The sequence below is a fragment of the Lissotriton vulgaris genome, chromosome 8, assembly GCF_964263255.1.
Source record: "Lissotriton vulgaris chromosome 8, aLisVul1.2, whole genome shotgun sequence".
Lineage (NCBI taxonomy): Eukaryota > Metazoa > Chordata > Amphibia > Caudata > Salamandridae > Lissotriton > Lissotriton vulgaris.
In genome coordinates this window covers 1538283040-1538297297 of record NC_141696.1, presented here as the reverse complement: position 1 = coordinate 1538297297, position 14258 = coordinate 1538283040, and the positions used below count along the sequence as shown (strand labels likewise).

General features: G+C 42.9%; 1 protein-coding gene across 2 annotated transcripts in view; it reads left to right on the top strand.

The window, feature by feature from the left end:
• The window catches only part of LOC147700316 (uncharacterized), an 87494-nt gene extending 73691 nt beyond the window's left edge, over positions 1-13803 (top strand). Inside the window, exons 6-7 of one of the 2 annotated variants that reach the window (XM_086935689.1) lie at positions 8387-8494; positions 10599-13803. In XM_086935689.1, coding sequence (XP_086791815.1) covers positions 8387-8494; positions 10599-11617 — 1127 coding nt within the window. In that variant the 3' untranslated portion in view covers positions 11618-13803. The remainder of the gene's footprint in view (positions 1-8386; positions 8495-10598) is intronic. The other variant, XM_086935690.1, reaches the window with a different exon arrangement.
• Positions 13804-14258: the final 455 nt, after the last annotated feature.

Here is a 14258-nt window from a genome sequence, read left to right as displayed (position 1 = left end):
TTAAGGTGTAACATGAGGAATAACGAGCAAATCAGATAGATATAAAAGACAGAATGTGTAAAATAACCAAAAGAGGAATACAATATGAATACAAAAGTCACATGCAATAAATAGCAGAAGCTTCGAGAGGAGCACTCCTTTCGCAAAGTCTGGGGAAGCTCACTGCAGTTCTCACTTCAAAGCTGGATGCCAAATTAGAGGAAAAATAGGTCCTATCTCTGTCAATTCCTCAGCAAGGTCGGGGAAGGAGTCCTATCTCTGTGTCCAATTCACAGTGAGGCATGAGGAAACAACCAAGACAAAAAGAACAAAATGGAGGCTCTGAAGGCAACCCCCTTGGGCTGAATACAAGATGGGCACCACAGAAATGGGATTGCGAGTCCAAAAAAGCCCTGTGCACCCATAAAACCAGAAGGACACACCACGCACCAATATGAATGCGTTGCAGTTAATATCGGCACCTCAATCGGCCGATAGAAGTCTGGGCCAGCTCCGGGTTGTATGAAAGGGCGCAAGTCCCTGCAGCGCATCTGTATATGGAGAGGTCGGGGGTGAGGGGCGCAGGATGTCGGGTGGGGCCCGCATCGTAGCTCCGAATTGCCAGAAGTACGGGCCGAAATTGGCCAAGGGCACCGAGACACAGGCTCTTGTGAATGTGGCGACTCCTGTGGTGAGCAGAGCCTCAGCGCACCCCTGTCCATCAGCAGGCTGGCACTCCGAAGGAACGCAGGACGATCATGAGTCGCATCGCCAAGGGGATAGACCAGGAAAAGAGCGGAAGCCTCCAGCAGGGCACAGAGACCCAGGGCACCCCCCACAGCCAGCCAAGGCGAGACCCCAAGATCAAGGTTCCTGATGAGCGGGATCACCCTGCTCAGAGACCCGTACTCGGGTGCAGCGGGACAGACCCGGTGGGATGGGGGGGTGGGGGGGCGTGGCGGGGGGCTGCAGGGCATCGGTTCACGGCGAGAGAGCTCACCCTACAGAGAGATGCCGCAGTCAACCTTCATCGAGACTACAGGCAGTAGGGCATCGGTTTGCGGTGAACGGAGTGCAAGGCATCAAGGATCAGGCAGGGCAAGGCATCGGTGGAGGCTAGATCCGGCACTCTAGTCCTCGGAGCCTCAAGGCAGTCCGTGACCTCGAGAGATTCCAAGCCAGATTCCGTGATGGGAGCGTGCAGCGGACGGCTGGGCAGCCTGGATTACCCAGGCTCGAGTCACAGTGAGTAGAGGTCAGATAAAGACCATGTTGCGACGGGTAGAGAGGTGCTGTCATCAGGCTTCGAGGGGGCGGTGAAAGCTTGAAGGCAATGAGGTTTTTTCCCGGGATTTACACCAAGTGGTGTGGTTCTGAAATTCTGGACCTGGCTATAACCTGGTACCGCGGTCCAACACTCGCGTCACAAAATATTATCGTACCATGACAAATTTGGTATCGGCAGACCGGTAATGATTAGGACATTATCCCTGTGCATTTGCGTCATGATTGAGCGATGCTAACACCCTTAAATCATGGTTTCCGTTCCGAACCCTCGGACTCCATTTTGTGAACGGCATCCATCTTATGACTTGCCCTCATATAAGTCAATTGATTAAGGCCGAGCTTGATCTAAAAGGACACGTCCACCTTAGCTGACTTCCCCCTGACCTGGCCGAGCTGACTCCACTGCCTCCAGCCAAACCTGTTCGGGCAGCTCCTCGCCCAGTGGCCGAATGAGATAGCATCAATGCACAACATGCCATAAACCCTTCACTACATACAGACCATGTTTTCCACACACATACACCTGTCCATGTTCCTTGTTTATGGGCAGTTTTACGACGGGGAGGTGCCCTGTTTTATTGGGGTTTTGTCGATATCTGATGGTAGTTCTGGGCCGAGCTGGGTCATCCATCACGATCCAGACATCTAAAATATGTGTTGACCAGCATGACTTCGCTCTTTGTATTATTGTAGAAATATGTGTATAACCATATCATAAACTCAAGAATTCTTGCCTGCAGCTGTTATTTCTGTATAAAGAGGGAAGACTGGTTCTGTAAAAACGAACAGTCTCCTGAGAACTTACAGCCCGTGCTGTTGTAATTCTAGGACACATGTTACTTGGTTGCAACCAATAAAACTCGATCTCTGACTTCACCTAGAAGACTCTGTGTTTCTGTGGTCCGGAACAGGGATAACTCAGAGGTCTTCGGGTGTTATCCCCTGGCACCACCGGGTTCCTAAAAACCTGGCACCTCAGTGGTGATCCCTAACCTCTCTTCAACCTCTAGGAGGTTACCCCTTGCCAGTTTTAACTCACTATGCACGCTATTTTTGTTACCCTTAGATAGGACCCACCCTCATGCACCATCGGGCATGCCTCAAAAGATCTCCGACAAAGTGACCCTTCGGGGGACCTGTTGGGGATTGAGGCGTCGGCCCAACGAGGAGCACATACCCGATGATGAAGCATGACACCTTTCGGGGTGTGTGAGGGCAACAAGAGGCAAGACATGTTCTTTCCCCTACTCTATGGGTCCACCTAACTTAGGACTTATTTTCATGATTCTTTTCTCTTTTTATTTAGTAGGTACATGGGTAACTTTTACCCTGCCTTGGAACAGTGTCCTCTTTTTGTTGATATGCGAAATAACATCTTGTATTCGATGTAATGCCTTGTTTTGAATCATACTACTATAATGCATATTGCCAGATGTTTAAGGTTGGGAGAAAAATCAATAAAAACATATAAGAAAAAAAAATCATCGGGGATTTCCTCGCACTACTAGCCTAGTCGTAATGCGGGCTACAACCCCCTCTCTGAAAGGGGGGAGCACAGGGATGTTTTGATGGAGATACTGAGGTATACTAAACCTCTAGATGAGCTCGGTTTAGTGAGACGGGAATGAAATAAAGAATAAAGATGTGAGTGACTAAAACTTACTCAGTGGTGTGCTAATCAACTTTAATCTGGCATCCACAGGTCAGGATTAAAACATGAAGCTAAGACAGAGGGAGACTCAATCTGTCAAAGCAATGAAATGGTCGACATGTTTCTGCCTATCACTCCCCCTAGAGGGTGTACCGACTTTCTCAGAACCAAGGTGAATAAGAAGAGAAGTGAGGTGCAATATCCACTGAAGTTATTTTAGTAAAGTAGAGACAGTGTAATTTAATACATATATACAACTAGTAGTTGGAGTGAAGATTCACTCAATCTTAGAGTGTACTGGTCAGGAAACTTCCCGAAGCAAACACCTAGGGCTTCAGCATTGCAAACTCAAGACGGTATCCAATTCCTTAAATTAAGGAAACTTCGTTCCAGCTGGTACCTGAACCATGCCCTCTTGAATCTGATGATGGCCCTAATGTTGGTATTGGTCCATACATTGGGTAGTTTTTTCGACATATTGTTGTGGACCTGAGGAATAATTTTCTTCTTCATAGTATTCCTCTTCATCATGCTCCTGATATTTAAAATTTAGTTTGGAAGGACTCTAGGCTGGTCCAAATGGTCTTTCGTCACCCAAATCCCTTCATCCCATAAGTGGCTTGGTGGTAGACGAGAGCCTTTTTTGGGGGAGGTGTGTTCAGGTTTCAAAGTGTCAGATTGTATTCTTTGTCTTGTTGACGGTGTAATTGACTATGTCTATGACTTAACCGTCATCTTTATAGACGAAGGAGTCACCTTTCCCATCGGCAACAGCATTGTCGATGGTTTATTCATCAACAGTGCTATCGTCGTCGATGGTGCCATTGTCAACTGTGTCTTTATCACTGACGCTGTTGTCGCCGTCATCCATGTGGCTGTTGATGTTGTTGTGTTAATATCAACGATGTTGCCATCGTTGACAATTAAAAAAATTATTTGCCAGTCACCTTTAAGACACATTTTTCCGTTGATGGACTTGAAGAGAGCATCTTCTACTGTTATGCCAGACTAGGTGAAGAAGTGGCAGCTCAGATCTCATTTTAATTGGTGGAGACCTATTCCTTTTACTGTTTGTAAGAGCGGTTTCCTGATGTTCTGTGCTCTCCTGAAGACCCAGGATGTTTTTTTGTAATGCCTATTTTAGTGATTCTGAAAGCATCTCATCATGTGTTCTTTTGTTCGTGACCTCATTTCTGTTTTTGAGGACTCCTCATTATCCACCACAGAAAGTCACATTTCAGTTTTTGGAGCCATATAAGAAGCCTCCTCTCTCTATTCTTCAGTGTCTTACAAGAAAAGTTTCTGCATATTTTGCAGTCTTTTACCTGGTGTGAAGGATATATGCAGTATATACATTACTTGTGTGGGTCTTCTGAGTGTAGTCTTTTCTTCCCACATGTTCCACAAGGTTTGAAAAGTCCTTTCTTTGTTGATTCTGACATCCTGAGTAGTCAGATCTAGGCAGGTGCCATTTGGAACTGGTTTTCCTGATGAATAAACCTCTGTAAAAGAGAAAACTGGTAACAAACAGAGATGAGTTCATGGAAATTCCTGTCACCTGATGTGCGGTAGAAAATCTGAAGGAGTGACGTCTTCGTGGGGAGTGTTCTAGGGTTGATGTTGCCTGATTGGCTAAAGGTTGGTTCTTATAAAAATGTGGATAAGTTACGGAAGTGAAAGCTTTTTAATTATTACAGGCGAAGTGTGTTATGTTATACTGCTGTCCAGTTACCCTGTGGGACTCGAGCATATGAATCTGTGAAAGATCCAATACAATATATCAGCATTTTTGTGTGTGCTCTAAGAACTTCACTCTTACTGTTGAAGATAAAGAAAAGCTGACCACAAACATGAAATGAAAACAATTTAATGAAGTCAGCTCTGTCACCGTGCTCACAACACACCTCAGATTGTTTTCTTCCACCATCAGATGTCAACGTTCGAATGCCAGCACTAGGGCCAAAAGCGCTCTTTGCTGAATTCTTCCGGACCAGCTTTCAAATTCTCCATCCTAGCGACTTCAAAAAGAATTGCTGCTCACCCTGTGCCTAGTCGGAGGATTTTCACAAGCACCTTTGTTCGAGACACCACACCAATGACATTTCAATGTACTGCAGAAGACACCAATTATCAGTAATAAATTCTCATGGAGAACATCTTACATTCATATATTCTCACATACCACCTTCTTACGGTTCATACAATCCTCTATACCAGTCTTAAAAGGGACCAACACGACAATTAGTGATCATCACGTTTATCACATTTTTATATTAATCATATCAAATACTTTGTACATATTCATAAAAACCATCAATAAAATCTGTTAAAATTGAGAATGAAAATCTTTTAAATAATAAAAAGGGAATTTCACACATAAGACATACACATTTGGAGTTAAACCATGGGAATCAGCAGAGAGTGCGAAGTCTTGGAAGTATCTTCGACCTACAAAAGTATCTTCCTCAAAGTTAACAAAAGTAGGTGTTGACGCTTTTCAGTGGGTAAAAAAAGATGCAACCACATTCTTCAGGACAAATAGAAATATACAGTCTCTCCTAATAATTTATAAAGAATTGTTCTGCATAATTAATCCTAATATATAATAGGGTGAGGTTCTGTGCAGACTGTTCTTTAGAATATAACCGGTTCAGTCCTTAATAGACAACGGCTCTGATATCTGTAATAATCCAGATCCCTGGTTTCTGACCTAAGGTGCAGCATCACCCAGTCAAGGACTGCTTAATGGGGAGAATATTTTCAGCCAACAGGTCGACGCAAACATTTACAAGCCCTTGGGTGCCCTCCACTTTTTGCAAACCCCAACTTGGTGGTGAATTCAAAGCGCCTGCAACTACTGAAAGGCAGAGCTACAAGCACCAGTCCTCCTCACATCTAATGTTGCAAGAGCTTTTGGAGGTCTAGACTTGTCTGAAAGTAGCTCACTATACTTATAATTTCGAATACATGCAAACTTGTTTGTTAACTGTTTTATATGAATATTGATATCTTACTCTTCCTATGTCTGTCTTACACCTACTGAGACCCCTAACTGCCTCCTGGGGAGCACTGAAATCATAAATCTTTACTCAGCATAGCAAATTCTACATACACACTATTCAAATACCACAAGAACACTTGCGATATCTCAGGAGTTTGAAATGATTTAGAACACCCTACTTCTGTTGGTGCTTTCTTCCTCCTTTGGCACCCCATTTTATTCGGCGAGTTAAATCACATGAACAAAGGACACACACGTTTGCACACTCCACTGAAGGAATTCCTACTTTCTCATGTGCTTATGTAGGGGCTAATGGGAGGGTACTGCCCATGAGAACATTGTTTCCATAAAGTAGAAGGAAGAATTCTAATCCCATCACAAAGTGTAAAAGCAAAACAGTCAACTTTTGGTCAACTCTACCATCAGGATGCATGTTGAAAGAGGTTCTTATTTTACATCTTTATTCAAATTCGTGTCTGAAATACTTGGGTCTGTGAATGCCTGAATTTGCTGCATACTGTATGACATTGATGTAGAGACTGTTGTATTTAGCGTAATGAAGAGGGAACAGAGTCTCGGGGCACTGCTATCTGTTCCTATCACTGTGATCTGCTGCACTCTTCCACCCGCCTCCTTCTTTTTTTTTTTTTTTTTTGAAAACCTTTATTGTACCTTCTTATAGTTACACAGCGAGTCGCCTACAAGCCTGAGGGGCCGGCCGCTAAGAAAGAGCAGTGATAGCCAAGCATAAATGAAGTCCACACAGTAATTACGCTGCTATAATAAAAAGGCACATCACGAAATCAAGTTGAAGGTATTTAGCCTAAATCACATTGCAAATTAAGTGAGGGTTTAATTTTTTTTTTTTTTTTAAAGAACAAAAAGAACAAGCAGGAAATCACATTGCGGTCAATGAAAAGTAATAGTGCAGGTTAGCTGTATGAAAGATTCCTAGGACAGTATAAGTTGCTATGTATTGTCCGAGGACCTTATCCGAAGCGAGGGAAGACAATCCCCCCACCCTCATTTCTACCTATATGGTACACCTATCTCTCCCATCACCCTTCACTCCATCCCTCCCTCATCATCCGATTCCAACTGATCATCTTCCGGCAGCGGGTCACATATGTCGCCACAGTACACATTCCACGGGGACCACACCTTGTTCCACTTGCCTGGGCACGCACGGCTTAAGTATACCGCCCTCTCAGTTATCATTATCTTGTCCATATTCATACACCACTGCGACTTCGTTGGCAGTTCTGCCGCCCCCCAACGCTGAGCAATATCTCTCTTCGCCACAATCATTCCCAACGTCACCCAGAGTCGACTATGTCTGGGCAAATCTGTTGGCTCCCACACGTTCAAGAGACATCGCCTTGGTTCTGGGAGGAGCGAGATCTCAAGGGTCTGGGATACAGTGTGCAGTATTTGCTGCCAGTAATTTTGTATGCGTGGGCAATCCCAAAACGTGTGAAAAAAGGAACCCTCCTCCCCACAGCCACGTAGACAGAAAGGGTGCTGTATTCTGTGGATGCGGTGTAGTAGTGTTCTTGTATAATATACTCTATGGAGGACCTTGAGTTGGACGAGTCTCATCCTAGCCGAGATGCCCACCTCTTTCGGTGATGCTAATGCCTCATTCCATTCGTGTTCATCTAGGGCGTCTACTTCCCTCTCCCACCTTTCCTTCAGGGGAGCCAGCGGGTCTGGCAAGTTGTTCAGGAGCTTACGATAAGCCGCCTCCTTCTTTAACTCCCAGTTCTCTTCTCCTGTGCTAATCTGCTGTTCTCTTTCGCCCGCCTCTTTCTCTAACTCCCTGTTCGCTTCTCCTGGGCCGATCAGCTGTTCTCTTCCACCCGCATCCTTCTTTAACTCCTTGTTCTCTTCTCCTGTGCTGATCTGCTGCTCTCTTCCACCCTGCTCTGAGACTAATAACGTGAATCTCAATTTTCCACCAAGAGTCAAATGAGAGGTATGCTAGGTACATCACAAAGTATGAGAGCAAAGCTTGAGAGATCAACACTGTGGTTAGAACACAAGATAGAGGAGATTATTTCATAGCACATTGTTACATGAAATGCTTGTGAATGCCTCAATTAGCTGCACATCCTATGCAATCTGGCGAGCTGAATGTAATGTAGTCAGTGGAGAGGTGATACAGGAGACCAGGACACATCTCACTTACACCTTTAAGCCCTGCGCTAGATGCTTTCTTCTTTTATTAATCATTTGCTCCCCTCCTAGTTCACTATGTACCAGTTATTGTCTTATTCTCTGTTGGCCCCTTTTGCTTGTAACTGTTTTGTTTGGTATTCTTATTTGATGCAGGTACTGTAATTGTTACCTTCCTTTCCCTCCAATTGTGAAGCGCTCTGATATCCTTCGGGATCATGTTCGCGCTATATAAAACTTTATAAATAAATAAATAAATAAATTCACTGTTTGATTTTTTTTCATTAATATAGAAGAGTTCAGCATAGGTATGGTCTCAGGAAGAATCAAAGAAAAAGAAAAGGCATATCCCATGGCTAATCAGAACCTGGAGGAAGTTAACAACGGTCCCAGCCGTGTAGGTAAGTGATTTTTTTATAATAGTATCTAGTAGCATGTAACCAATTACCACAATCAAAGTGATCAACAGCATTGAGCCTCAGTTTGTGTGTTGCAAGCAGACATTGACCCTTATCACTTTGACCTAATTACAGCGCCAAGTACCCCTGATTAGACCATCATGGCAAGTGCTTTATATCGTTCCTCACTCAAATGCCCACTTACCCTATGATCGTTATTTCCGCATTAAAAAAAAAAAAAACAGCTACTCGGAGACAAAGCGAGACAGACACTAGTTCCTTCAGCCCTGTCTACCATGGCTCAAGGATCTCATTGATATTTTAGATACTGTGTCTGTTCCTAATAATGTTGTTCTTGCATAGTTGTCTTTAATAGTTGATTAGGAACAAGAGTTGAGGTTAACATTAGCATATTACGATGTATTATCTTTTTTTTGTCTATTGAAAATTCTGTCATTTTGTAAAATTTTTAGAGTCATTGCATTTTTCCTGTAAGGTATCCTTTAAGTATGGGACTGCAAATGGCTTTCTGCTTAAAGGTGTTTTTAAGAACTGACATCCACATTGGCCTCTGCCCTTTCCCATCCTCATCGTTAAACTCTGTCTGGGACCATTTCATGCTTCCTGATCATCCAGGTGAACCTGTTTATCTCCAGTAAAACTTGAGTTTTTTTACTCTCCCTTCTCCTGCCCTTTGGCTCCATGGGTGTTTCATTTGGACTACTTGCACAGCCTCCAGCAATTTACTTCTCAGTGGTTTTCTGTCCTACTGAAGTTGCACTTCAAAATTATTATCTATTTCCCTTACAATACTTGTTACCTGTTGCTGTTGTGCCTGTATTAAGTTTGAGATATGTTTGCCAGGCACTGAAGGCTTCACACTAAAACAACGGAGCTCTGAAAAGACGTAATCCTGAGGTAGTGCCCTAATACTGTAATGCTGGTAGGATCCCACCTCAGCCAGCTCATTCCGACCCTGACATTAATTACGCTACAGCCATCTGACTCACCAGGCATTGGACTCTTGGTCCATTTTTCACAAAAGGTCCGATGGAACTGACATAACTGCAGATCCATAGTGCCCAATGTAGGCCTCCCTGTCTGACAGCGCAATGTATTTAGAGTGCTCTGTCAGCAGTTGTGCCAGGAGCATGGAACTCTGTGCCCTGTTGCCACCCTGGTCGCTCATGAGAAGAGTCAGGTGGTAGCTGGATGAGGGTGCAAAGGCCACAAATAAAATATTGATAAAAAGAGTAAAGACAATATGCTCGGTGCTTCAAGTAATTCCTGATCTGAAGAATGTGTACATACAAAACAAGTTAATCTGATGTATTGAGATTAAAAGTGAACAGAAAATGGTTTAGTACATAATCCTGCATTTTTCAAGCATAGTTCATGATCCAGGTAACCCCATATGTTTTGACCTCATAGAAAGATCTTTAAGTCCTCATCAAGACACTTATTCATTTAGAGACCAGTAACTGTTGCCTAAAAAATAGAAAAATCCATACAGTTCATAAAATATTTTCAAATATCTATGTTAAATCTTCCTGATCATAGGTGATAGAGATCCTGGATTGATGAATTCATTGCTTTAAGATGATGTAGAGATTAGATTTGATTTGTTTAATTCATTGTTTTGAGATAGTAGAATTTTTATATCCTAAATATGTCAATGTAGTTACCATCAATACCAATGTTAGCCACTGTTACACATACAGAGATTGCTTTACAATGATCTCTTATTGATAATGATGCAGCAGGGCAAGGTTTCCTTTTTATATTTTAAGAGCTAGAGTAGTTCTCTTTGAAAGTTGGTTGCATTACCGGCACAACTCGAGTGCTTTCCACTTACTGCTGATGTCCCCCCCTAGCTCCTGAACATTTTATGTCCCTATGTTATAATTCAGTGCACAGTGATTTTTGTCCTTCTCTGGACTTCCTGTTATGTTCTTTTTTCAAGACTTAAAGAATGCCACATAGTTTTTCGGGACTGCCCAAAATTTATTTATCCAGGCAAAGCTTGACAATTCCTTTGTATTAAAGAAATGTTTGTCTGTGTTTAACAACATTTCCCACAATTTTCATTGTTCTCATCATTTTACAGCCAACCAGTCAGGAAAAAGAAGCCTTAATGAGAAAGAGTCCCTGAACTGCTTGCACAAAAAACATCACGGAGTCCACAAGAGTGAGAGCTGCTTCACATGCTGTGAAAGTGAGAAGATCTTTAACCAGAAGGTGCTTCCTACAGATCTTCAAAGAATCCATGAACAGAAACCCTTTCCCTGCACCAAGTGTGAAAAGAGTTTTACTGAAATGCCAACCCTTGTTGAGCATCAAAGGTTCCATACAGGAGAGAGGCCCTTTCTGTGCACAGTGTGTGAAAAGAGCTTTACCAGAAAGCAACATCTTCTAACACACCAAAGATTACACACAGGTATGAGGCCCTTCCACTGCACCACATGCAAGAAAAGCTTTAATCAAAAAGCTGATCTTCTAGAGCACCAAAGAACACACATGGGAGAAAGGCCATACCACTGCACCCTGTGTGAGAAAAGCTTTACTATGAAGCATCATCTTTTAACTCACCAGAAAATCCACAAAGGTGACAGACCATATCACTGCACTGAATGTGGAAAGAGTTTTACCCTAAAGCAACATCTTTTAATTCACCATAGAGTCCACACTGGAGTTAGGCCCTATCACTGTAACATTTGTGAGAAACACTTTACTAACATGACATATCTTCAGAAACACCTAAAATCACATACTGGGGAGAGGCATTATCAATGCACTAAGTGTGACAAAAGGTTTACTCAAACATCAGCTCTCCTTTGCCATCAAAGAACACACACTGAAGAAAGGCCATTTTACTGCACGGAGTGTGAAAAAACATTTACTAGAAAGTCAAATCTTCTAATGCATCAAAGAATCCACACAGGTGTAAAACCTTATCACTGCAATGTGTGTACAAAGAGCTTTACTCAGAAAATAAATCTTCTAACTCACCAAATAATCCACACTGGGGCAAAGCCCTTTCACTGCAGTGAATGTGAGAAAAGTTTCACTCGAAAGTCAACTCTTCGAAAGCACCAGTTATTACATAATAGAGCTATACTAACATGAGTGAGGCCATCTTGCTGCAGTGAATATGAGAAGGGATTCATTCACTTGTCACTCCTTCTCCAGCACCTGAGTAGCCACAAGCAGTGAGGCGTTTTCCATGAACTAAGCAAGAAATGGGATTTCTCCACAAGATCCATTTTCTGCCACATCAGCGAAACTACAAAGGAAAGAAAAGTGAAAAGCAAGATTCACAAATACATATGTGTTCAATCAAAACCAAACATGGCCATAAAAAATGATTCCCTCCAGAAATGGAACTATAAAATCTAGAAAGCAGTTACTTTCCTACCTATGGCTAGTAGTTGTGCAGCATCCTAAAACCAAATAAACAGTCTAATCTGTGGAATTCATATAAACCATTGTCCATAATAAACAAAGATAATAAAAAGCTGGCAAGCTCCTCGCATTTAGAATTCTCCTCCCTGACTTCTGCCCGATCAGTTCGGGTTTGGACTAGGGTGATCTACTTCCCACAACCTGTGGGATCCTCTTTGTCTTGTTTCATATGCTAAATCCAGAGTTCCTGGCTGTCGCATCTTTCCTAGATGCAAGAAGGACTTTCAGTTCACTTGATCGGCCATTACTCTTTGCATTGTTCTGCTGAATCGGGCTCAGCCATTTTTTTCCTCAGTGGATCGGGCTGCTGTACGCACTGCCTACTGCTAGTCTTCCTATCAACAGTATTCACTCAACTCTCTTTTGCAATCAGCAGGGGCACCTGAAAGGGATTCTCCGTGTCCTCGATTTTGTACGCCATTTCAATGTGGCTGCATGCCGCTCGACTGCAAAACAGACTTTTTGCAGTTGGTGGGGCCAGTGGGGTAACAAAACTTGAGGGGGCCTCCTTCAGGGTGCATGGATGGGCCCCTCTGGACACAATCTGGAGCTCTCCAGCAGAGTGCGGTGCTGAGGGGGCTCCCTGGAGGTTGGGGGCACCACAGGGTCTGCGGGGCCCTCTGTTACCCCCCTGGGTGGGGCATTGCAATAGGATGGCAGAATTCTAGGCTTCAGTGTATTACTGCAAAGATGAAGTGGTCTGACACAGTGCCGCAGTTGTATTGGAAGCCCTGCTTGATTATGTCAAAGAAATTCTGTCTGATTTTCGTAAGCTTAAAGCAATGATGCTGCTTTTGGCCGAGAGGAGAGTATCAATGCCATGATACATGACATGACATGCCAGCCTGAATGTGAACTGTTGTTTGAAAGACATGATTTATTTCCAGGAACACCTCAAAGAATCCTAGTCACTAATACCAGTTAATCCTCACCCAAAAGACAATTGGGGTACACTTTGCACATATCTGGCAACCAACTTGTTAAGGGAAGTTTGGTGACTATGCTGAAGTGGCTAATACGAGGGAACTGTCAAAGTGGCAGTAACTACAAGGCTTTCTCCTTAAGAATTCTCTTTGCATGAGCAAGCATGTAGATTTGCGTGACTTGCAACTGAAACAAATGTAGATTATTGATACTTATCGCGCATTGACTGCAGCTCCGTAACCTTAGCAATATTTACCTCCGTTTCCTGCGGACTATGCGAATGAGAACCAGTATTAGGACACTGTAAATGTATGTAATGAAATCCTTGTCTGTTCTTGGTATCCTTATTATTTTTTATGCCTGTTTATTATGGAAATCTAAACTTAAAAACTAATAAATCAAAGACTGTGCATGGCGTCTCTAGTGATGGTAAAATAAAACATCCATCAGGGGATAGAATGCAACATGAAAAATCTAGGAAGGGATATACAAGCACATTGCAGTTTATAGGGTCAAGTAATGACCAAGAAAGGGAAATAGAAAAACTACAAAAACAAGAAAAAAATCATGAGCCTTGTAGCAATTGACTTCACTTTAGTGATGTTGAGTGGTTAGTAATGCTAAGAGTTAATCCTTTCATGCCTTAATGACGGTATGTAGGCGACAGCACACGTGGATGAAATTTGAACTTCATTATTAACTGCTACAGTGATCAGTAATAGTGTTTTTTTTTGTAAATTCTTTTTATTTGAGTTTCATTGCGCACAAGTAATAGACAACTTTATTAGCTGTTACATTTCACATAAGAGTTTGTACATGCATTTGAGTACATTACCATTGCAGCTGTAGTCATTGTTACCGTTTATCGCTTTACTGCCCCACTTTGTTCGGTTGAAAGTACAATAAAGGATTTTACTTCATTGTGTACATCATAGCGATAACAATCGCCTATCATTGGTTCGAATAGATACAACGTGAATCGAGGGTGAGGTCAACTGGGATATACTGTGTAGGAGGATATACATAGCATTGGACGTAGGTGAGCCTTGTAGGAAGTTTTAGTTTCTAGCCATATTGAGTCCGGTCTCAGGAGCCTTAGCTGGGTATGAGGTCTAATATTTGTATTTGTCCCCCTATGCATAGTGATCAGTAAGTGTGTTCGAGGCATATGAGCTGCAGATTACACACTATGAATAGATCGCCACCTGGTTTTGGGCTCGGATGTTTGCACTTTGTTATTGTCCTGGAGAAGTCTTTGGAAGTCACGAGATAGGTGACTCCTCCTGTGGACCATAGTGCGCATGGGCATCGGCTCTATCTTCAGATTGTTTTTTTCCGCCATCGGGTTCGATGTACTTGTAGCGGTTCGGAACAGTTACCG